The following is a 24,369-nucleotide window of genomic DNA, read 5'->3' on the forward strand; positions in this document are numbered from 1 at the left end:
CTCCAACTCCCCCTTCTGGACTGTTACTTCTCCCAGCTCATGATATAATTGTTTAAGGTCTTATTTCCATAACAATTGTTATTGTTCAGTAATACTTATAGTGATTCTGCTTCTCTGATGAATACTGACTGTCTCATCTCACTGTGTTTATTTTTTTTCACTTTTTCATGCGTGTACGAAACTGCATGAATCATTCAGCCTTATGAATAATAAAAAATAATATACCTGTGTAATCTCACACCCAGAGCAAGAAATAGAACATTATTCAGAGGTGGATGGAAATGAGATATAAGGGATGGCGTAGAGAATCGGTCTTCCCTGAGTGTACAATTTTATATAGCCTTGACTTTTGAATTGTTTTACATTTCAAAAAAATAACTCAAGTATGAAAAGATGAAGCTGAAAATAAACAAAACCCCAAAACCTAATGTTATATCACATCGGTAACATGACCACAAAGAAGAAAACACCCTTAGTGGTATATATTCTAAGGGGAGAAATAGATACTGAACTTTACCTAGGAAGTTGTTTTGGTGTAACTTACAAAACGTATGGTTTTGTTTTTTTGTTTTTAATATTTATTTATTTATTTTGGCTGCCTCGGGTTTTAGTTACAGCACATGGGGTCTTCGTTGCAGCAGGCAGGATCTTTAGTTGCGGCATGCGGGCTCATAGTTGCAGCACGCGAACTCTTAGTTGCGGCACGCATGCGGTATCTAGTTCCCTGACCAGGGATGGAACCCAGTCCCCCTACATTGGGAGTGTGGAGCCTTATGCACTGGACCACCAGGGAAGTCCCCCACAAAACTTACGTTTTTGAGAAATTGAGTAAATATACTGATATTTGGGGGAACCAGAGTTCTAATTGTGGGAGACAGGAGGTATAAATATGGAATGAAGATAGGCAAGGAAGAATTGTGGAGTTGGACTGGAATCATAAGTAGCTGTGTGAATACACAAGCACACAGCACACATACACACACACAGACACACACACACAAGTACACACGTACATTTTCTAACTCTGCCCTCTGAAAAGGTGCTAGAAACAACATCTCAGTTGCAGTGAGCACTCCTAATGCCCATATCGTGGTTATTAAATACCATTTAAAAGAACCAGAGGGACTTCCAGGTGGTGCAGTGGTTAAGAATCCTCCTGCCAATGCAAGGGACACGGGTTCGAGCCCTGGTCCGGGAAGATCCCACATGCTGTGGAGCAACAAAGCCTGAGCGCCACAACTCCTGAGCCTGCGCTCTAGAGTCCATAAGCCACAACTCCTGAGCCCGTGTGCCACAACTACTGATACCTGCGTGCCTAGAGCCCATGCTCGGCAATAAGAGAAGCCACCGCAGTGAGAAGTGTGCGCACCGCAATGAAGAGTAGCCCCCGCCCACAGCAACTAGAGAAAGCCTGCATGCAGCAACGAAGACCCAACGCAGCCACAAATAAATTAATTAGTTAAGAAAAAAAAAAAAAAGAACCAGAAACTTGGAGATTTGGCTGATTCCACAGCTGGGTAAGAAACCTAAAATGTGAACCATGGAACATTTTGTGCCAGACAGTAGGAACGTGCTCAAAAACTGATGGGAACATGTCAACAGAACACAGGGCCAGCTTGAAGAGGCTCACCGCTAGCTAAATTTGGGACCATCTGAGCATCAAAACAAATGGAGGAATGTGTTATAGCTCATTACATTAGAGAATCCATGAATCCATGTTAGTAGGTTTTTTTAAAAAAAATTTTTAGGTAGAGAAAGGAAAGCTTTACAAAATCTTTACCAACAAATCAACCAATAAATGTAAAAAGGGTAGAAATATAAAAATCTTCATTTTATGACCATCATTGTAAAAACTGACTTAGATAAGAGTTTCAGAGACCATCCCTTGTACCAGCTCTGTACCGAATTTTTAAAAATTGTAATTTTGTGAAGGTTTTTTTCTCAATATTCCCCAAATTGTACAAGCTTCAGGCCCACAAAACAGGGGTCCACCCTTGGTAGAGGAGATGTGTTATTTGGGAAGGAGAGATCACGTGGAAGAAGAGCTGGGGGGGAGGTAAAGGACCTCGGGGCAGATTCCAGAACATTCTCCTGTATTGGAAGGGTCGACTTTGCGTGCTCAGGAGTTTCCTCCAAAAGGCAAAAGGGTGCAGGGGCTCCAATCGGGAAATCCCTATCCCCTACCCTCAACCCCACATTTGAGAGGCAAACCCGGAGAGCTGGGTGTGGGGCGGAGGGGACATGAGAAAACAGCTGGGCTAGCATCAGTAAGAAAAAGAAAATCAGGCACTCGGAACAGACCTCTCGCAACCGTGTGAGTACAGTGTCGCCCCACCACCATGCCTGGGGAGAGTCCACTTTAATACCCAAAGAACGCATCCGGGATGACGCCCTTGCTGTACGTTCAGCCCAGGCTGATGAAGCTAAAACAAAGGGCACCTTAAGACCCCGGCGGCCAGACCCGAAGCCCAGCAGAGTACAGAGCACGTGGTGCGCAGGTCCCTCTTCAGCAGAGTCCCACTTAGAGGAAATTCTCAAAGGAAATGCATCTTCACGGCCACATGGGGGCGCCATTCAGAGGCTCCTTCCCTCCGCCGGCCCCGGTTCGCCTCTTAAGTTTTCCGACTGATAAATTTATTTTTCTCTCCTTGTTTTAAAAATACTATTCTTGTTATTACAAAATATTATAAAATATTACTGTTATTACGAAATTTTAAATAATTAAGTTAGAAAATGTATAAAAATGGCTTGTGTTCTCACTGTTAAAGAAAACTACTTGACTATATGCTTCCAAACCTTCCAATGATAATATATGTAATCATTTTATAATCATTTTATATATATTATATATACTATATATATAATATATATATAATAATATAATCATTCTGGACAGACTTCTCTTAAAATATCATGAACATCTTCCCATACAAAGTTCTTCACCAAAATAATTTTAGGTGATGGTATTGTGTTCCGTTGTCCATCCCATTAAAAATATTTTTTATAGCTAACCCACACTTTATAGAAAGTTCTAAGTGGCTGCCTACAGGGATTTAGTGAGCTATATTCCTATTGTTGGAAGAATTTTTTCCATTTCAAATCAAAGGTAGACATGAGGTACAGCTGTCCAAGTAAGTAAACACACAAGAAGCCCAGATCGCCCCGCAGGACCTCAAGCAGCACAGGCGACGTGGCGGGCGCCCCAGGGGAGAAGGCGCTGGTCTCCTGGGGTTCGCATGGGGGGGGACGGCCGCCGTCGCCGTGGTCACCGGGGCCGGCCCGGCTCCCCCACTGGAGCGGGGAGATCCTTTTTGGTCACCGAGTCCCTCGGGGCGCGGGGGACCAAAGTCCGAGGCTCTCGCGGCCGGCGGCAGGTCTGGCGCTGAGTCCGCACCCGGCTGTGTTCGTTGGGCCTAGGGGTCGGGGACTCGGGGGATCGGGGTGTCGGCGGAGTGGCAGGCCAGTGGGTCGGTAAGATCAAGGGGCCAGGGGGATCGGCGGGCCGGTGGATCAGGGGCCGGGGGGTTGGCGGGTCAGCGGCAGGGTGGGTCGGCGCGTCGGCGGGTCGGGGGTTCGGTGGGTCGGGAGGCCGGCGGGCCGGGCAGTGTCCGGGGCTCGGCTGGCAGGCGGGTGGCACAGCGGCCACGGGCCGCCGGGCGGGGCTGGGCGGGGCGGGGCGGGCGCCGCGCCTGCCGTTCGCCTCTCCGGGCTGCAGGTGGGGCTGTGCGGCCGCGCTGCCTCCAGGAAGCCTCACGGGCCTGCGCCGGCTCCCAGGATGCAGTGTGGACCGGCCGGGCGCTGACGGCGGCGGCGCGTCTGCGGGCGGAGCGGCGCGGGCCGGCCAGCGAGGAGCGCGGCGACGCGGGTGGGGACAGCAGGGCCGGGCAGGCGCCGCCTGCGGAGAGGCCGGGGGCCGGCTAGCGTGCGGCCGCGCGGCGGCGGCGGCGGCGGCGGCGGCGGCGACTTCCTCCGGGCCGAGCCGGACAGCGCAGGGCCATGGCCGAGGCGGCCGCGGCTCCGGTAAGGGCGGCCCGCGCGCACGGACGTGCGGACTCGGGGCCCGGGCGGCCCGGGCCCAGCATACGGCGCCGCAGGCCCTAGGGAGGGACTCCGGGGGTCGGGCCGGGCCGCCGGGCCTGGGGCTCCAGCGAGCGGGACGCGGGGTCCGCCGGGGCCTAGGCACCCGCCGGCCAGGCCCCCCGTTCCGGGCCGAGCCTGAGCAGGGCGGGACCGGCCGTCCGCGCACCAGAGGCCGCCCCACGCCGAGTTCCTGCTGCCCTCCGGGGCTTCCTGCCCCCGCCCCATCCGCTGGCCCCCTCGTCTCCGCGCCCCCCACCCCGCGTCTCCTTTCTCTGCCCACTGCTCAGCCTTGCGTTCCCTTCCCCCCAGCTCCCCCCAGCGGCCTGGTGGCACCTGGGAGGCGTCCCGAGCGGCGGCGATTCCGCTGGCACCGAGGCCCCTCTGCGTGCCCGGCTCGCTCGGGGTCGGGGCGGAAGACAGCTGCTCTGGTTCGTAGAGGGACGCAGGCACGGCACCAGCCCTGTTAGGCGTGATTTTGTCCTCACAGGAAACCTAGGGGGTAGGCTCTGATTCTCTGTCATAAAAAAGAAAAACCCGAGGCCTAGAGAAGTTAACTTGCCCAGGATCGCACGGCTAGAAAAGGTGTGGAAAGACAGGGTTGCTCTGTGTGCTGGGACACACTGGCGCTTTGGGGGAAACAGGTACACTGGTGATGGTAAAGCAAGGCAGAAGGAGGTGCGTGCACCTTCCTGGCCTGTGCTGCTGTGATTTGAGCTGGGCTTTTAGGGAAGGCTAGGATTTCATCAGGCTGAGCTGGACCCGTGGAGCTTTTCAGGTAGGGAGGAGGCTTGGACACAGACTGGCAGGCAGTGCCGGGAGGAGAGAGAAGTCGTTTGCCTGGAAAAGATGGTTTTGGTAGGGAGGCACGGGGAGAGGAGGCTGCAGGGAGAGTTGGAAGGGGTTTGAAGGCCTGCCTGGACTTCATCCTATGGGTGGGGAGCCATTGAAGGATTTGGAGTTCCCTTCCCATCAGCTGTTCTCAAGCAAAGAGTTTCCGCTTCCCTGGCAGGAGTCTGAGGCCAGCCCCATCTTGTCCACCCACTATTCAGCGAGGAGCTGGGCTTGAGTAGAAACAGTCGCCACCTCTCACCAAATAGTGTGAAGGCCTCACACGAGGCTCCCTGGCCCCGTTAAAATGTAAGAAAACTGCATGTGTCCATTTATAAGGTTGGAGTTTACGCAGATGCCCTTTTCATGGAACACAAAGATTATAATAATGGCAGTCAGATGCTCTTGGAGGCTGAGTGGGATTTCTGGGGTTGGGGAGCTGGGCGATAAAGTGAAAGGACACTTCTGAAGCAAACGTTTAGAGGCTGGGGTCGTATGTCTGGGATCGGTCAAGAGAGGAGGAGTGAGGGGAAGGGAAGAAACGTGGCCTCGCACCCAGGGGCAGGGCTGCGCCAGCCCAAGGTGCCAGCCCAGTGCAGTCTTTGCAGCCTCAGAGCAGAGCCACCTACCTCCTGAGCAGGAATCCCACATCCAGTTGTTTCTCTGCCAGTCCAGCTCCTCTCCGTCCTTTGAGGCCCAGCTAAAGCCCTACCTTCTCCAGGTCAGAGGTCATCTGGTCCAGCTGCCTTCCAAACAACCACAAAATCCCTGATGCTCCATCCTTGCCAGTTTTTTCAGCCTCTGCTCAGACTCTCCTGTCGCTATCTTCTGAGGCACCCTCCCATGTTCTAGTTCTCAGTGACTTCCTCTGAATGAACCCACACTGGTTCCTACCAGTCACTTTTCAATTTTGCAGATAGTCACCAAACATTTGTTTAGGAATAGTTTTCAGAATGCTGTAAGGTACCATTGATCCTCAGGTGCTGCCAGAAGGTATAAATATCAGGGCTTCCTCTCTGACCCATGGGTCCTACCTTCAGATGTGGGTTGGGGGGGTCTAGTGGTTGAGTCCCACCCAAAGCAAAATGTGTCCTTGCCTCGGTGTCCCCAGCTGCCGGTCATCTAAGCCACGATTGAACTGTCCAGCGACAGGCAAGTCAGGGGAATGACGGTTTACGATGGTTGCAGCACATATAAAAGTCTCACCTTATGGCATATGTCTCACCTTCCTCGCCAGTCTGTAAGGTGTGTCACTGATCCTGGGGCAGCGACAACAATGTCCGAGACTGTAATTCGCCCCTTGGGAAGGGTGGGAACAGTGAGAGAAAAAAGTCAGTCTCACAAGGGCAGGGGCTCGTGTTTTGTCAAAAAGTCTTAACTCTTGGCTGGGGGAGATTTGCAGTAATGGTGATTTTTAGTTTGAGGTGGGTGGTAATTGGACAAAATTAGATTGTCCTGGGGTGGAAAGGAATTAGTCATCAGACTTCCATGTTTATTAAAGAGACACGAGTTGCTTTTTAATAAAGCGGTTGAGCAGCACTTGTGTTTGTGTCGTTTCAGTGAACCAGCTGTTTTTTTTGCTAGGTCATCATCAGTAGACAGATCCTGTGCAATTATGATGGGAGGTGCTGGTGGGGCTCTAGTAAATCTGCAGTTTACTATTTCTCCATTAAGACACCCCAGCAGTGCGAAGTCACTGTTGATTTAGCAAAATTGCACCGAGCGCCTACCACGGGCCCCTCACTGTGCTGTGAAGATGCAGCACTGCCTTCAGAGAGCTTGTAGAGGTGGATGCGGGAGGTTACTGTATAGGGCGGCGAGTGCCCTGATGGGGGTCTGCAAGGAGTGCTGCGGAGGCCTGGAGGCAGGGCACCCGCCCAGAGGAGCTGACCGCCAGGCCGAGATCTGGCGTGTGGCACAGGACATCCCCACTTCCCACACGTGTGCTGCCCCACTCAGCTCCCTGATGCCTCAGAGAGAGGGGCTCAAGGAACACGGCGGGCGGAATGATTGATGCTGGTCTCCTCTCTGTTTGCAAGATTTCTCCGTGGACAATGGCAGCTACAATTCAGGCCATGGAGAGGAAGATCGAATCGCAGGCTGCCCGCTTGCTTTCCCTAGAAGGTCGAACCGGGATGGCCGAGAAGAAGCTGGCCGACTGCGAGAAGACGGCCGTGGAGTTGGGGAACCAGCTGGAGGGCAAGTGGGCGGTGCTGGGGACCCTGCTGCAGGAGTACGGGCTGCTGCAGAGGCGGCTGGAGAACGTGGAGAACCTGCTGAGGAACAGGAACTTCTGGATCCTGCGGCTGCCCCCGGGCAGCAAGGGCGAGGCCCCCAAGGTAAGCCCTGGGCGCCGGGGGTGGGACAGTCCGTGCCCGTCAGCGTGCGGGTAAGCGTGCGTGACACTGTGGTTCCGGGTGCCCATGACCTTTGATGATGTGGCCGTGTATTTCTCTGAGCAGGAGTGGGGGAACCTGTCCGAGTGGCAGAAGGAGCTGTACAAGCACGTGATGCGGGGCAACTACGAGACGCTGGTCTCCCTGGGTAAGGCGTGAGACTCATTTCTTGGTTACGTGTGATTTGGGGAGACCTCAGCTTCTCTCTTCCTTCTGGTGGCTTTTGTCCTGAGGATATGTAAATCGCTGGGAACCTTGACCAGGCACGGTTATCGCCTCTTTTTCCTAAAGATGAGCCCTGGGTGACTGAGTCAAAGGCTGCCTTCTACTTGGTGAAGTTCACGGGGTGCCAGACCGGGAGGCATGGTGGCCCCTCTCCTAACCAGGCTCAGAGCACAGCCGTTTCTGTTCTCCTGCTGAGACCTGGAGTGGAGAAGGCTCCCACCGCTCTCAGATCCAGTATGATCAACCCAGGTTTGAGAAGGACTTTTTCTCTCGCCTTCTCTCGCTGAGACATGAGGCCTGACCGAGTGGCTCCTCTGGGTTGGCGGAGAATGTGGGCAGACCATGCTTCTCAGAGCCAGCGCTGCCTTCACACCTGGAGGCTTCCCCAGACCCTGGGCCTGCCGTCGCTCCCTTCAGGCAGTACCCCCAAGAAGGCCTGGACTGTTTCTTCTGGGCTTATTACCTCTTGGGATGGTATCTGTGTGACCCCAGGTCTGAAGGCAAAAAGGCATGGTTATGAGGCTGGGAGCAGGTGCGGGTGTGAGGTTCTATTTCAGTTTGCAGGAATGTACGGCTTCTTAACCTCGAGACCCTATACCAGAGTGTCTTCAGCTCAGCACTGCATCTTGGGCCAGATGAGGCTTTGTTTTGGGGGCCATCCTGTGCCTCATAGGATGTTCGGCAGTGTCCCTCTTCCCAGCAGATGCCAGTGGCACCTCTCCCCCAGCCCCCAGTCGTGACGACCAAAAATGTCTCAGACTTTGACAAATGTCCCCTAGGAGGCAAAATTGCCTATGGTTGGGAACCACTGCCCTTTACCAATCAAGAAATGTTGTTTCTGGGCCATCTTGGTTTCCCAGGCTGCCTGTCCCCAGCTCTGAACAGAACATGGCAAAAGCTAACCCTTCTGTCTTCCCCCAGACTATGCCATCTCCAAGCCCGAGGTCCTCTCCCAGATTGAACAGGGGAAGGAGCCGTGCAGCTGGCGTCGCGCTGGCCCCAAGGTTCCAGATGTTCCTGTGGACCCGAGTCCAGGTGAGGGGTTGGGGGAAGGCTAGGGAGATAGCAGGCAATCAGATGGAAACAAAAGTAAAGGGCCAGGGAAGGTGTGACCTTCTTTCCAGGGAGAGCCAAGGAAAAACATCAATGGTGTTTTTTTTGTTTTTTTTGTTTTGCGGTATGCGGGCCTCTCACTGCTGTGGCCTCTCCGGCTGCGGAGCACAGGCTCCGGACGCGCAGGCTCAGAGGCCATGGCTCACGGGCCCAGCCGCTCTGCGGCATGTGGGATCCTCCCTGATCGGGGCATGAACCCGTGTCCCCTGCATCGGCAGGAGGACTCTCAACCACTGCGCCACCAGGGAAACCCAACATCAATGTTTTAAACCTGAGTTTTCTTATAGTTGAATTATGACCTATAGCCTGTTCAGCTAACACTCCAGGAATACTTCCGAGTGTGAAAACAGGCAACAAACCTAGTCTTTTAGGAAAGAGATGGTGCCAGTGGCTCAGCATTAGAGGAAGAAGGAGGGGGACACAGACAGGAAGGTAGAAGATAATAAAGACAAAATTTAATTCATTCATAGCTTTACAAAGAGTCAGCCTTGCCTCCACCCGAGAACCAAATTTCACTTAAAACCATTAGTAATCACAGAACATTAACCCCTTAGCCATGTCTCAACATGGTTAGAGTCACTGATTTATTTAAAGGTGAATCTGGATACCCGATACTACGGTCTCAGATTTTCCTGGGCCAGTCAGCACGTTTGAAAGTTAAGGAAAGGACAGGTAGACACATGAGAAAAGCCAAATGGCTGACGGGAAGACCTTGCTGGGTTGGGGGTCAGCAACGGTCTGTCACTTACCAGGGAGACCCCACCCCCGCAGGCTCAAGCCCACCTCCTCCCAAGACTCCTTGTCTGCACCACCTGCCTTGGGGCTTCCCTTTCGTCTGAACACCTAGGTTACTAAAAAGTCTTACATGTTTAATTTGTGATTCACAAAATTTGTCTTCCGTGTTTGCTGTGTCACTGCAGTTAGATTTTCCCTTTCCCCGGGGCAGGCTGTGTTCAGAAATCATTCACCAGTTTAGGTCAACAGGGACAGTGCTGAAAGCTAGAAATTGACTAAGAGCAGAGTGCTGTCTGGATGGAAAAGATAGTTATGACACGTGGGGCTGCCAGCGGCTTACCTTGGGTGGGAGGTTCCCCGTAGGTTTGTTTTATTGTATGTGGAGGCCTCCCTGGATGTAATAAATATAACGATAATGAGAGTGAATAGGGGCCTGGAAATGTGGTGGCTTCTGGGGAGTCCCTGCCCAGCCCTCCCCTCCGGCACTCAGAGCTCCCCTCTCAGGCCTTGAGCCCATCAGCGGGATCCCTGGGTGGCCCTCATCCCCGCCCACCTCAGTCCAAGAAGCCGGGACCCCCGGTCCACCCTCCCCAGCTCTGGGCTTTGTGCAGCCGCTCGTCAGACCTCCTCTCCCACTTCTCTTCAACCCCTAAATCCTCCCAACTGTGCTTGGGGAAGTGGGTGCTCAGCAAGGCCGCCAATCCTCAGGCTCCTCCCCAGCTGTCCACCCATTCTTGCCCAGCGGAGACCTGCTTCCTGCCCTTTCTTCACCCTCTTTCCCTGCCTGGAGGGTGCTGCTGTCACTGGGGTCGTTGCTCCTCAGTATAGCCTCTCCTGGTTTTCCTCCCACCTTTCCTTTGCTATTTCCTGCTGCCCTTTCTGATCTTTAAGCATTGGGGTGCCCTCAGCCCTCCTCCGCCTCTTTCTGCGCCCACACTCCGTCCTCCCGGTGGGCACTCCCACCGGGGCCTCTCCCCTGAATTCTGCACGCCCGCCGCCTGGTCTGTCTGCACGTGGACAGCTGCCGGACAGCCTGCTTGGAGCACGTGCCTCCCCGAGCTCCTCGTCTGCCCGTCAGAACCTGCTCTTCCCACAGGCTTCCCCACTGCAGTAGGAGCCCTCCGTCCTCTAGCTGCTGGTCCAGAACACAGGGGCCATCCCTGACCCTCTTTCACGCCCAGTCCCCACCATCGGGAAACCCTGCCAGCACTCCTCCAGACCCTCCTGCCCGTCCCCCTGCCCCCAGGCCCGTGGTTTCCTGCTTAGAGTATCGCGGGCACCTCCCACCAGTCTCCCTGCTCCTGCCCTAATCCTCCAGAGTCTGCTCCCCACCCAGCAGCCAGAGTGACCCCTTTACAGCACAAGTCCTGCATCCTTTGGCTCCCAACCCCTGCTGGCTTTCCATCGACTCACACAGCCGGGCTTCTCTCCCTCTGCTTGTCCCCCACTCGCTCAGTTCCAGCCACACCGGCCTCCTTGATGTTCCCGCAACACTCCAGGCTGGCCCAGTCTCCGAGCCTTTGCACCTGGCAGTGCCCTCTGCCAGGAGTGCTCTTCAGATATTTCCTGGGCTCAACCCATTACCTCCTTCAGGTCTCTGCTGAAATATGACTTTCCCTAATCACCCTATTTAAAATGGCAGCCCCTCTCCCCACCCAGAGTTTCCAGGCTCCCTTTCCTACTTTGGTTTGTTCCATATCTGATATCATCTATTATGTATATTTCATATTTTAGATTATTATATATTTTATATTTATAGACTTTATATAGACATAGATATTACATATGTATAACTAGAATATATTTCATATTTATAGATTATATATGTTTCCTGTTGATAGACATGTATGTGTCTGGTCACCACCCTCACCTTCATTAGGATGTAAATTTCAAGAGGATGAGCACTTTTATTTGTTTTGTTCATATAATCATTCTGGCCTCCTAGAACACTGCCTAGCACAGAGTAGGAATTTAATAAATATTTTTGAATGTATCCTGTGTTTCATAACTTAAATCGTGTGTGTATATAATATATTTCTGATACAATTTAAATTCCTTTTTAGATCTCCCAGTCTCATTCCTCCTCAGGGTAGCCAGTTGTCCAGAAGTTGTTTGTCCTTTCTATCCACATTTTAAAACTTCTATTGTATACATATGTAGCCATAAACAATATATAATAATGGTTTTGTGTGTTTTGAAAAATCACGTGTCATCATCTCTATCACTCGGTATTCTGTGTTTCATACTTATCTCTGTTGATGCATATAAGTCAAGTTCGTTCATTTTAATGGCTGCTCAGCATTCCGAAAGCAACTATATTACAATTTTTTATCCATCCCTCCATTGAGTTGCACTTAAGCTGTTTCTAACTTTTCACTGTCACAAGTGGTACTGGAGTGAACATTCTTAAAGGTGTCTTTTTGTGTCCATGTGCCGATGTCTCTCTAGGGAATAGACCTGGAGGAGGAATCCCAGTGTGGAGGGCATGCCCGTCTGCACCTCTGCCGTTGCCAGCTCACCCTCCCCATGGTCACACTGGCGTACATACTCCCCAGCAGTTAAGAGGACCTGCTTTCTTACTTCCTTGCCCACTTTTCAGAATTAGATGTTTGCCGATCTGATGGAAGTGAAATGGTATCTTGTTTTAATTTGCATTTCCCCAGTTCTTAGTGGAGCTGAGCATCTTCAGATGTTTATTTGGGTTCTGCTTCAGTGAATTATCTTTTTCTGTTTTTCTCCTGTTGTTTCTCATTATCTTACTGATTCAGGTCTCTTTATATAGTTCTGGATACTAACGCTTTGTCTGTTATTTGCATTACAAATATCTTCTCCCAGTCTGTGGCAGGTCTTTTAACTTTGTAGTTCTTAGATAGAAGTTTTAATTTTTGGTAGAGTCATAAACACCAGTCTTTTCCTTTATGATCTGTGCTTTTTCTGTCTTAAAATATCCTTTCCTGCCTCACTCTAGTCTTGCTTTTTACCATTAAGTCTCTAATCCAACTAGAATGAATATTTGGGGAGGTTACAAGGGAGAATTTAAAAAAATTTTCCCCACAAGACATCTAGTTTTCCAGCAAAGTTGGCTGGAGACTCTCCCTTTTCTCCAATGATGTGTAATGCCCATTTGGTCACGAACCAGGTTTCCATACGTGCACGCGCCGTTCCTGGGCTCTTTACTGGTTTCTTTGGTCTCTTTGTCTATCTCTGCACCAATTCTCACTGTTTTAGTTTCCTACTAAGCCTTGATATGTAGTAGACTAAGCTTTCCCTACTTGTTCTTCTAAACTTTTCTTGGCTATTCTTGGACCTTTGTTCTTCTAGATGAATTTCAGAATCTTTGTGTCAGGTTCTCAGAAATCCTGTTGGAATTTTGATTGGAATTGCATTTCTTTTGTAATTTCATTTCTGGAGAATTACTGTCATTGCAGTATTGAGCCCCCTTACCCACAGGAAGACTTGTTTACTGAAGCCTTCTGTATGTGCCTGAATAGGACTTTACAGTTTTCTCGTGATCATTGTTGTTTCTATTGTGAATGAGATTTTTAAATTAATTACATGTTTTAAATAGTCGTTGCAGGTGTGCGGTAAAGCTGTTGACTTTGTTTAGTGAGAAAAACAATTTTCTCAGCTCTTATTACTTCTAATGACTGGTCAATTTAGAGTCTTAGGTTCTTTACATGCACAATTGTGCTCTCCATAGACAGCACAAAAGTTATCTCTTCTTTTTAAATGTTCGTAACTTTATTTTTCTGGTTTAGCAGTGGGCCTACGACATGGTTAAATAGTAGCTGTGATAGCTGGCATCCTTGTCTGTGGGATACTTAAAGAGTTTCGGCATTTAGGATGATTTTTGCCGTAGACTTTTGAAGATACTGTTAGTTTAAAAGACGTTTCCTTCCACTTCTGGCCACTGTTTTTAATCGTGAATAAATGTTATATTGTATCAAATGTTGTTTTTTGTTTTTTTAATATTATTTTATTTCTTTAATACATTTTACTTTGTATTATATAACATAAACAAAATACATACAGAATAAAATACATAACATAAAATACATAAAGTTTAGAGAACAATTGGTAAACACCCATATTCCCAACTCGCAGCTTAAGAAATAGATCATAACCCGATCTATTTCCAAGACCCCACTGTCCCTCCCAGACCCCAGACCCCTCCCTTCCTCTCACAGATAAACGCAAAATTCAGACAGATGAGATCAGTCCCTTGCTTTTCCTTACATTTTTATTACCTATGTATATGTTCCTAAGTAACATTGTTTAACCTGGTTTTGAACTTTTTATGAATGAGATCATACCATATATACTCTTCTTTAACTTGCTGTTTTCATTTGACTTTGTTTTTGAGAGTCATCCATGTTGGTGTAGTACAGCTGTAGTCATTCCTTTTCGTTCTCTCCCACCCAGTTAGGCACCCCACCAGAGGTGCCACCAGGGATGCACCTCATCGGCGAGTTTGGGAGCAAGGATTGGACAAGCACAGTCCTTGCCCAACCTTCTTCCCTTGGGCAGCTGGCTGCCCCCAGGGACAGGCAGTCTCTGCTGCTCTGCTGGGGAGAGCCTCCTTCACCATGGTCCAGGGTGACTTCCTGATCCAGGGTCAGTGCTGAGGGCCCCTCTTACATAAAAGCTGCATCCTCATTTATCAGTAATAAAAAGAGTTTACCCTCACCAGCCTTCCTCTTTTGTTTTATTTCTCTAATTGTTAAGATCCATGACAGGGAAGAAAAATGGTAATTACCAGGCTCCCTTAAAACCCTAAGAGTGGACAAAAATGCAATTGTCTTTTATTTATCGATATTTCTATCTAGGAACCTTGCCAAAATTCTCATTAGTACTAATAACTTTTCCAATAATTGTCTGATGAGTCTCGGGTTTTCTGAAAAGATAATCATATCCCCTATGAGTAATAAGAATTTTTTGTTTCGTTTCAAATCTTTATGATTTAGTTTTCTCTTGTTTTACTGTGCTGGCTGAGAACTCCCAGAAAATCCTTAAATAGAAGTGATGGCAACAGGTATCTTATTGGTTCATCATGTTAAAGAAGATACTTTTTAACTTTTCACATTGAGTCTAATATTTGTTAAAAGTTTTTTGATCAGTGCTGTTTATCAGGTTAAAAGAGTTTGGTATATGTCTGGTCGACTAGATATTTCTAACAGGAATCGCTGTTGAATTTTTATGGAATGCTATTTTGGTATCTATTGAGATGATTATATGATTTTTCTTCTTTAACTAGTATGGTAAATTATGTCATTTTCTCATGTTGAACCAACCTTGCAATTTTGGGAAAAAAACCTAACTTAGTCATGATCCTTTATATACATTGCTGGACTTAATATGCTAATTATTTTGTTTAGGATTTTTGAATCTTTGTTCATGAGTGAGACTGGCCTTTACTTTTCCTTTCTCAGACTGTCTTTGGCTGGTTTTGGTATTAAAGATATGTTATGATGTATTCCCTCTGTTTTTATTTGCTCAGGGAGTTTGTGTAATATTGGGATTATCTATTCTTTGAATGTTTTTCTTTGTGGGGGAGATTTTTGTCTACTGATTTAAGTTCTTTAGTAGCTATAGGACCTTCTTGATTCAGTTTTGGCAAGTTCTAGTTTTTCTAAGGAATTTGTTCATTTCCCCAGAGTTTTCAAATTTCTTGGAATAACGTTCATAATATTCTATTTTTTAATCTCAGCTACATCTATCATTATGTCCCTTTTTCATTCTTCATGTTGGTTATTGGTGCTTTCTCCTTTTCTCTTGATAATCTTGCTAGAGATGTATTGGTTAATATCCTTTCCAGAGAACCAACTTTTGCTTCTCTGTGTTCTTTGTTTCTTCTTTTATTAACTTATACTCTCATAGTATTTCCTTTCTTTTTATTTTATTGCTTTTATTTTATTGCTGTTACTTTCTAACATCTTGCATTGACTGCTTGACCTATTAATTTTCAACCTGTTTCCTCTTTTTTAATATAAATATATGAGGCTACAAACTTTCCTCTAAGTACCATGTAGATGCAGACACACATTTTGATAATTTTTTCATTAGCATTGGGTTCCAAATAGCTTCCATTTTCATTGTGATTTGTCCTTAGAGCCTTGGATTATTTAGAAAGCATATATATATATATATATATATATAATTTTAGTATATATGGGGAGTTTGAGGATATCTGTTATTGATTTCTAACTTAATGCTGTTATAGTTAGAAAATAGATGTGTAAAATACTAATCTTTTAAAATTTATTGAAGTTTGTTTTATGGCCTAGAAAGTATTCATTTTTTCTTAATGTTTTATATGGCTTGAGAAGCTTGTGTTTTCCTTGTCTTTAAGTTATGCTTATGTCCATTTGGTCAGTTTGTTAATAGTGTTGTTCAGATCCTATAATCTTTGGTTGGCTTGGTTTACCAGTTATGGAAAATGGTATGTCAGTCCCCCACAGAGGAGGTGGATTTGTTCATTTCTCCTGGAGTTCTGTCAGTTTTGCTTTATTATTTTGAAGCTGTGTTATTAGATTTAAATCATAGAATTATTGTTATCTTTCTGGTCAGTTTAACATTGTGCAGTGATTCTTTTTTATTTCTATGGATACTTTTCTTTTTAAGTCTATTTCATCTGATATGGTATAACCACATCTTTTTGTTTTTAATTGTTTATTTGACTTAGCATATCTTTTATTGTCTCACACTGCTTTTGCATCCTTCTGTTTTAGGTGTGTCTCCTATAAACAGCACGTAGCTGAGTCTCTTGTTTGTTTTTAGTCTGCTCATCTTTACGTGTGAAATGTCCAGAACAGTAGGCACCAGCCACATGTGACTGTCAAGCACTTAAAGGGATGAAATATGTCTAAATGAATACTCTGGATATATTTGGATATATTGGGTTAAAAAAATATTGCTAAAATTATTTCACCTGTTTCTTTCTACTTTTCTAAGGTAGCTACTATCAAACCTAAAATTAGATATGTGGCCCACCTTGATCTCTGTTGTACGGCGCTGGTCTAGATCATTGACATTGTCCATGGCCACTAGGGTGTTCGGATTCTTAGCCACCATCTTAAATTGTGCTGTGAGACCTTAACCCTGCCTTTCCTGTATTTATTTTTTTCCCCACGCCTCCCTTGAGAATGACTCATTTAGATTTTTTCTTCCTTAAACTGTTATTATTTTTAATTAGTTTGGAACACCAGCCTGGGGTGTGTCAACTCCCAGGGGAGACTGTTCTCCCCACTCAGCTAAGACCAAAGGCCAGAATGGGCAGTTGCCTTTCACAGGGCAGGTTTTCACCTTTGTTTTATGTTTAGTGCACTGGGAACATTGCTCTTTGGTCCCAGGTTTATGTGTGTGGTGGTGGTGAGGGGTCTCCAGCCCAACCTTCCACCCTGCTTAAGCACCCGGCTTCTCACATCTATCTGCCCCAGGTGTGCACAGTCCATTGCAGCCCAGCAGTAGGGGAATGGGAGATGCCCTACAGTTTACCGTGGCTGACTTAGGCTTTCTTAGAGGTCATCCATGCTTAAAAATTTGTGTGTTTTTATACTCTACCCATCATTTTTAGATACTCCATATTAAGAGGAGTTTCTCTGCACAGCTAGCCAGCCATATGCCAGAAATGGAAGAGTTGAATGCTGCTTCTGTGTCTGTTGAGATGACTATTGTTTTCTCCATTAATCTGTTTGTGAGTTGTGTTACTGTATTGTCCAGGGGTAGCTTATCCTTGAGTTCTCAGGAGAAACCCAGTTTGTTCATAATGTACTGTCTCTTCTTCTTTTTTGAAAACATATTACAGGATTTGATTTCTATTTCTCTCATTTAGAACCTTTGCGTACCTGTTCATAAATGACCATTTTATGAATTTTTTCATACACTGTTCTCTAGTTTGTGCAATGAGAATTATACTGGCTTCATTTTGACAGCTATTTTCCCTGTCAAATATTGAAAATATTATCTTCTGACATCGTACTTGCTGATAGAAATCTGCTTTCAGTCTGAATGTCATTCTTTTCTCTCTGGTGCCTTTTAAGATTTTCTCTTTGTCTTTGCTGTTCCATATCACATGAATATTGTCTAGGTTTATATTCTTTTTTATTTCCTACTTAGGAAGTGGTGTTTTCCTTCAAACCATGGGCTCACCATGCCTTCAGTTTTGGAAAATTCTCAGCCGTTATTTCTTTACCTGTTGCCACGTATCCATTTCTTATTCCCTCCTTCTGGGATTTCTGCCAGCATATGTTGGAACTTCTCGTTTAATCCTCCGTGTCTCAACTTCTCTTTCATATTTTCATTTCTTTATCTCTCAGTGTTGTACTCTGGATTGTTTCCCCAGATCCATCTTCTAAGTCACTAATTTTCTCTGCAACTGTGTTCATTCTGTTGTTAAGCCAGCCATTGTATTTTTTATTTCCATGACTGTTTTTGTCATTTCTAGAATGTCTATTTGGTTCTCTTTCACATCTGCCTTTTAAAAAATAATTTCCCATTCTTGCCTTACAGATTCTGTTCCTTCCTTTATTTCTTTGAATATTTTAAACATACTTATGCTACTGTATCCTTCGGCCTATTCCTTTTCTGTAGTTTGCAGGAGTGAGTTCTGCCATGGCTCTCATGCCGTTTGGCTCCTCTTCTGGTTTGTAAGTTTAGCCTTTTAGTAGGGGCCCCTTAAGGCCTGCCTTGTGGGTGTGCCCCTATGGGCAGGTTTGCATTTGCCTCTGTTTGGGGCCCTCCTGGGTTGCCGTGGTTCTCAGCCAATTTTTCTGTGAATTTCTCAACTTTTCTCAGCTGCACCACGTGGTTAGTATGAAGTTAGTGTGGACACGGAAATCTAATCTATTATGGGTGGCTTTTCCATCCATGGCCCAGGACAAGACGCAGCTTCCTTATTGTGCCCCTGCGTGGGTGGGGTTTTAGTCCCCATCTACCTGATGGGACAGAGCCTCATGGCTCCTGGCTGATGCAGGCAGCTCAGCTCTGCTCTCACCTCACTCGGACATCAAAGCCCCGCCCCTAAGGCCTGCTTCCTGTTTCAACAGCTCTGCTTGGTTCCTGCTCAAACTCTTGATTTGACTTTGTGTTTTTTCTTTGATTCTTTTTTTTCTTTTTAATTTTTTTTTTTTCGGTACGCGGGCCTCTCACCGCCGTGGCCTCTCCCGCTGCGGAGCACAGGCTCCAGACGCGCAGGCCCAGCGGCCATGGCCCACGGGCCCAGCCGCTCCGTGGCATGTGGGATCCTCCCGGACCGGGGCACGAACCCGCGCCCCCTGCATTGGCAGGCGGACTCTCAACCACTGCGCCACCAGGGAAGCCCTTTTCTTTGATTCTTATATCTGGAATCTTTCTTTTGTGCTCACGTAAATACATGTGTAGGGGTAAGGTTTTGGGGACGGGGGTAGATTTTGTCTAGCATTTCTGTGTTTAAAGTGAGAGCAGGACCTCCCTAGGGCAGCACAGTCTTGCCCATGGACCAGAGATCCAGCCCTGAGAATGCGTTTTTTTTGTTTTATTTATTTATTTATTTTTGGTTAGGTTGGGTTTTTGTTGCTGCGCGCGGGCTTTCTCTAGTTGTGGTACGCGGGCTTCTCATTGTGGTGGCTTCTCTTGCTGCAGAGCACGGCCTCTAGGCGCACGGGCTTCAGTGGTTGTGGCACACGGGCTCAGTAGTTGTGGCTCGCGGGCTCCAGAGCGCAGGCTCAGTAGCTGTGGCGCACGGGCTTAGTTGCACTGCGACACGTGGGATCTTCCCAGACCAGGGCTGGAACCCGTGTCCCCCGCATTGGCAGGCGGATTCTTAACCACGGCACCACCAGGGAAGTCCAAGAATGCGTTTTGTACTCCTCACTTTTCCCTGCCTGACCCGTGTGCTCAGTACCATGTGACCACATGCTTTGCCTGGAAGACCCTGCAGTCCCTGTTTGAGCTCTTGCCTTCCCTTTCCACCAGGCTCTTTTGCTGTTTGACCTTTGCAAGGCCCCGTGTGCCTTTCCTTGGCTGGATGTGTGTCCACCCCAGGGCCCCTGATGCTGTCACTCACGCACTCTCTTCTTCTCAGGCTCAGGGCCCCCCGTTCCTGCCCCTGACCTCTTGATGCAGATCAAGCAGGAAGGGGAGCTCCAGCTCCAGGAGCAGCAGGCTCTAGGCGTGGAGGCGTGGGCAGCCGGACAGCCAGACATCGGGGAGGAGCCGTGGGGCCTCAGCCAGCTGGACTCCGGAGCAGGAGACGTCTCTACCGACGCTGCCTCTGGTGAGTGGCTGAGGCTGGGAGCAGACAGCAGGAACCAGATGCAGGGACTGAGGGCAGGACCTGGGAGAAGAAGTTCCTGCAAGCATTGCGGGGGGCTGTGGGCTCTGGCCTGACGAGTTTAGAAGATTTCCCACCTTACGGCAGGGGTTGCCCCGAAGGACATCTTGCTGGTCCCTCTGGGTTCCATGATGCTCTTGTCCTGGTATTCCTCCGCCTCACTCTTGCCGGCCCCCTCCTGGTCTTCTTGCCCCAGCACTGGACATTTAAATCACCAGCTGCCTCCTATTAAAGAGGGGCTGTGTGACAAGAGTGTGACGTCTGAGCTTCCGGGTGCCTCAGAGAAGGGGACGGAAGCAAACTGGTTCAGGAGAGGTGGGGTCGTTGTGCTCGGGCAGGAGAGTCACCGGTGGGGTCTCGGGGCAGCTGCTCCGCCTCTCCCACGGGGTCTGCCCGCTTCTTTCCCTAACCCACTGGCTCTGCTCTCTCTTCACTGCAGGCGTCCACTCCAACTTCTCAACCACTATCCCGCCCACCTCCTGGCAGGCGGATCTCCCCCCTCACCATCCCTCCTCCGCCTGCTCAGACGGGACGCTGAAGCTCAGCACGGCCGCCTCCACGGAAGGTACGGGGTGTGGAGGGAGGACTGGAAGGGCTCATGTCTGCCCCGGAGGCTGCCTCAGCCGTGGCCCCTGGTGGTGCAGCCAGCAGGCATTTAGGTGCCGGTGATGTGAACACTCTGTACAGTCTGTCCCTTTTCTCCTTCTAGATTCTTAGGCTTCAACAGTCTTTCTTGAGACGGTCCATTTTCCCACAGTTCCTTTCTTGTGTTAACCAGTCAATCCTGACAAGCTGAACCCTTAAGGGGATGTACCTCTTGCCCCCAGACTCAGCAACCCTGGCTCCTCCCTGACCTGGAAAAACCCAAACCCACCTAGAACCGCTTCTTAGATATCAGCACTACCAAAGACAGGTGTCCACAGGCCCGAATTGGGAGGAACTGCCTCATATATGTATTAGTTTTCTACTCTGTCTTGAAAAGCAGTTATCTGTTACTTTAAGTAATAATTTCTGTCATATTTTGGCACCCCAAAATTGTGCTAGAAGCCTAGATCCCTGATATAAAACTCTAGGGCATGAAATTCAAGTACATTTACGTAAAATCCAACACACTTTTACTACTACACTAATATTTTTATCATTGGCTAGCTGGCTACATTTACTGAATGCTTAATGCACGCAAAACAGCATGCTAAGTGCTTTCACATGTGCTGTGTGGTTTAAACTTCAAGCAACCCTGTGCAACAGGGTATTCACAGAGGAGCTTGCCTGAGGTCACTGCTGCTCTGTGGGGAGCCACGTTCCAGTCTCAGATAAACCTGAGCCCAGCTCTGTGCTTTTGCCCCTCGGGTGCATTGCCACCAGTGGTCAGAGCTCCTTCCTTGGCATAACTTCATGATTAGCCTTAAGAGCCAAAGTGAAAATAGAACGCGGTGAGCAGATGCAATGGTTGCTCTCCTGGGGTGAAGGTTCTAGACCAAGGGGAGCAGATAGGCTGGTTGCTTTACCTGTGGTGAAGGTCTGGAACACGATGTCCTCACCCACGGTTTGAGGCAGCCACCTGACCGCCTGGGGCATCTCTGCTGAAATGGTTGGATCCGGAGGCTTCGAGACTAGGGCTCAGAGTGGCCATAGTTGGGCCAAATGTCCCGATGAAAGATCTTCCCTTTGTAAGCGGGGAGGGGACAGAATGATACCTGGTCTTTCTGTCTCTTTCTCAGCAGATGTAAAGATTGTGATAAAAACCGAAGTCCAGGAAGAGGAGGTAGTGGCCACACCAGTGCATCCTACTGACCTAGAAGCCCACGCGACCCTGTTCGGACCAGGCCAAGCCACAAGGTTCTTCCCTAGTCCTGTCCAGGAAGGAGCCTGGGAGAGCCAGGGCAGCTCCTTCCCCAGCCAGGACCCCGTGCTGGGGCTGAGAGAGCCCGCCCGGCCCGAGCGCGAGCTGGGCGAGCCCAGCCCCGCGGTGACCCAGGACGAGACCCCTCCAGGGGACTGGCTCTTCGGGGGGGTCCGGTGGGGCTGGAATTTCAGGTGTAAGCCTCCCGCGAGCCTGAACCCGAGGACCGGGCCTGAGGGTCTGGCCTACTCCTCGCCCGACAACGGAGAGGCCGTGCTGGACCCCGGCCAGGCCCCGAGACCCTTCAGCGACCCCTGCAAGTACCCCGGCCGGACCAAAGGCTTCGGCCACAAGCCGGGCCTGAAGAAACACCCGGCGGCCCCCCCGGGGGGGCGGCCGTTCACGTGCGCCGCGTGCGGGAAGAGCTTCCAGCTGCAGGTCAGCCTGAGCGCGCACCAGCGCAGCTGCGGGGGGCTGCCCGACGGGGCGCCGGGGGCGGCGGGCGGCGCGCGGGACGGCAGCGGCCTGCGGTGCGGCGAGTGTGGCCGCTGCTTCACGCGGCCGGCGCACCTCATCCGGCACCGCATGCTGCACACGGGCGAGCGGCCCTTCCCCTGCACCGAGTGCGAGAAGCGCTTCACCGAGCGCTCCAAGCTCATCGACCACTACCGCACGCACACGGGCGTGCGGCCCTTCACCTGCACCGTGTGCGGCAAGAGCTTCATCCGCAAGGACCACCTCCGCAAGCACCAGCGCAACCACGCAGCGGGCGCCAAGCCGGCCCGGGGCCAGCCCCTGCCGCCGCTGCCTGCCGTGCCCCCCGACCCCTTCAAGAGCCCCGCCTCCAAAGGACCCTTGGCCTCCACGGACCTCGTGACCGACTGGACTTGTGGCCTGAGTGTCCTGGGACCCACCGACGGCGGGGACCTGTGAGGCCCCCGCGGGCGACCCCCGCAGGCCCAAGTGTAAAGAGGCGCTTCTCCAGACAGCAGGGTGGTGCGAAAAGCTTCGAGGCGGAACGGAGCCTGGGGGAGAACCAGATTCCCAGTTGCTGAACCGATCACTGGAGCGGGAGAAAATACCAGACAACGCAGCTCCCACCTCTAAACAAAGTAGAATTCTCTGATTGTGAAACTGAGCAGCATAGAATTTTAAGTAATTTAATTACGAAACTTTTTTTTTTTTTTCTAATTCTTGAAGAGAAAGCCGTTAAATAGTAGTAGCAGCAGTTTAAACTTCGTAGTGTACCTTTGGTTTCCGGAGTGCGTGTGTGTGCTGTGGGCTGTGTCCTTACCAAGTCTGACAGAGGGTGCGACGGAAGCTTGGCTGGCCGGGGACGCGGGCGAGGAGGGACCTGGACCTCCCTGGCCTCGGTGACCCCTAGGGATGGGCCGGTCTCTGCACACAGCCCCAGGGGAGCGGAGACCGGGCTTTGCCCAGGGCCAGGCTGGGAAGTAAGGCCAGCCGGGCGCCGTGGAAGCCCAGCCTCAGCTCGCGGGCAGGAGGACTGAGGAGCAGTAGCCCGGCGTCTCTCAGCACCTGCCTCTCATCTGCGAAGGCTCTGCGCCAAGTGCCCGCCGTGCGCAGGCGCTCTGCCGCTCCCCCTCCCCCCCCCCCGCCCCGCCCCGTGACTCCTGGGCCTCGTAAAGGAGAGCTGTCCGGAAGCACCGTTAGGGATGCAGGTGTGAGGCAGGGGCTGCAGAAGCAGGGCCGGGAACGGAGCCTCACCTGCCGACCCCCACAGGGGAGGGGCTGCCCTCTGCTCCTGCCAGATGCTCGTTTCCTTTTCTCTTGGTGTGGTGTGTGTTCTCGCTGTCCAGACGCTTTCACACGGAACCTCATTTGATCGTTACTGTGCCCTAGTGAAGCACGCCGGACGAGCATCCTTTCCTGCGAGACATGAGGCAATAAGCTACTCAGAGGGGACCCATCTCAGCCTCGCACCCCGTGTGCACGATGAGTGCAGACACTTGGGAAGAGGCTCAGGTCAGACTTGGCTCATCCTTCTGGAGCATCAGTTTGGGGGAGGAATGCTTCTCATTTTGCCCTCTTAGAAGGTTTGCCCCACATCTGCCTGAGCAAAATCATCAGGCCTCAAGCTTTAGCCAAGTGGCGGCCTTGGCGGCCGGTGGGCGCTCACCCCCGGGAGGGGTCGGGGTTGAGGGGCTGGGCCAGGGGCAGGGCTTGCTCGTTCCCTGGCTGACATCTTGAAGGTGGAATTAGAAATGGGCCAAGGTTTCTTGATTCCACCCCAATGCTGTCTCTGCCACACGAGTATCCATTCCCGTTTTGTTGAAGCAGACGCTGGTTCCTTGTCCTCTGGGGAACTTGTTTCCCGAGGGGGGGAGACCATCACTTCTGTTCATTCAGCTCCCCTGTGCGTACTTTTATTAGGCAATAGACTAGTTAAGAAGATTGTTTCTATGTACTGTATATTTTGTACCAGTTTACACTTCTAATATTGATATAACTGATATTTTGAGAAACAAATGAAGAGGAGACCTCCTGTTAAAATAAAACCTAACCAGCACCGAGGCGGTTTGGTGGGTCCTGTTCTTAGACCCGCGTCTTTGGCCCTGGCGCCACTACATGCATCCCCCGCGGCAGCGGTGCAGTCGGCTTTCTCTGCGCCCTCCTCAGGGTGGCCTTGGACCCAGGGAGGCAGCTGTCCCTGAGAGCTGGGATGGGAGAATCCAGAGAAGTTTGACTCTGTGGAGATAAAACCGACACCTGGAGGGAAAATAAAACCACATCCAGTCACCTCGCTTCAGAATATAGTCATGGTTTTTGTCATTTAGTTTAATATGAGATCATGTACATGAAGATAGGAAGAAAAAATT

The 24,369-nt window shown here is 49.9% G+C and overlaps 1 protein-coding gene across 5 annotated transcripts; it reads left to right on the forward strand.

Moving 5' to 3' along the window:
- The first annotated feature begins 3,723 nt into the window (after nucleotides 1–3,723).
- On the forward strand, nucleotides 3,724–24,064 carry ZNF746 (zinc finger protein 746). Of its 5 annotated transcripts, none has more exons than XM_012538187.3 (7): nucleotides 3,724–4,020; nucleotides 6,948–7,247; nucleotides 7,371–7,452; nucleotides 8,451–8,564; nucleotides 19,438–19,629; nucleotides 20,126–20,251; nucleotides 21,408–24,064. In XM_012538187.3, exons 1-7 carry the CDS (start codon nucleotides 3,997–3,999, stop codon nucleotides 22,460–22,462), a joined length of 1,893 nt encoding a protein of 630 aa, XP_012393641.1. In that variant the 5' UTR covers nucleotides 3,724–3,996; the 3' UTR covers nucleotides 22,463–24,064. The 5 variants fall into 5 exon arrangements, with proteins under 5 accessions (XP_012393641.1, XP_004283705.1, XP_049570680.1 ...); XM_004283657.4 differs by having other exon boundaries at nucleotides 21,411–24,064; XM_049714723.1 differs by lacking the exon at nucleotides 3,724–4,020 and adding an exon at nucleotides 4,035–4,508.
- The last annotated feature ends 305 nt before the right edge of the window (nucleotides 24,065–24,369 follow it).

This window comes from Orcinus orca, chromosome 9, assembly GCF_937001465.1.
Source record: "Orcinus orca chromosome 9, mOrcOrc1.1, whole genome shotgun sequence".
NCBI classification, from domain to species: domain Eukaryota; kingdom Metazoa; phylum Chordata; class Mammalia; order Artiodactyla; family Delphinidae; genus Orcinus; species Orcinus orca.

Coding starts and splice junctions, on each gene's coding strand:
- ZNF746 (XM_033412657.2), top strand. CDS start 6,118: ATGGCATATGTCTCACCTTCCTCGCCAGTCTGTAAG. Junction 19,630..20,125: donor CTCTACCGACGCTGCCTCTG/GTGAGTGGCTGA, acceptor TCTTCACTGCAG/GCGTCCACTCCAACTTCTCA. Junction 20,252..21,407: donor CACGGCCGCCTCCACGGAAG/GTACGGGGTGTG, acceptor TCTCTTTCTCAG/CAGATGTAAAGATTGTGATA.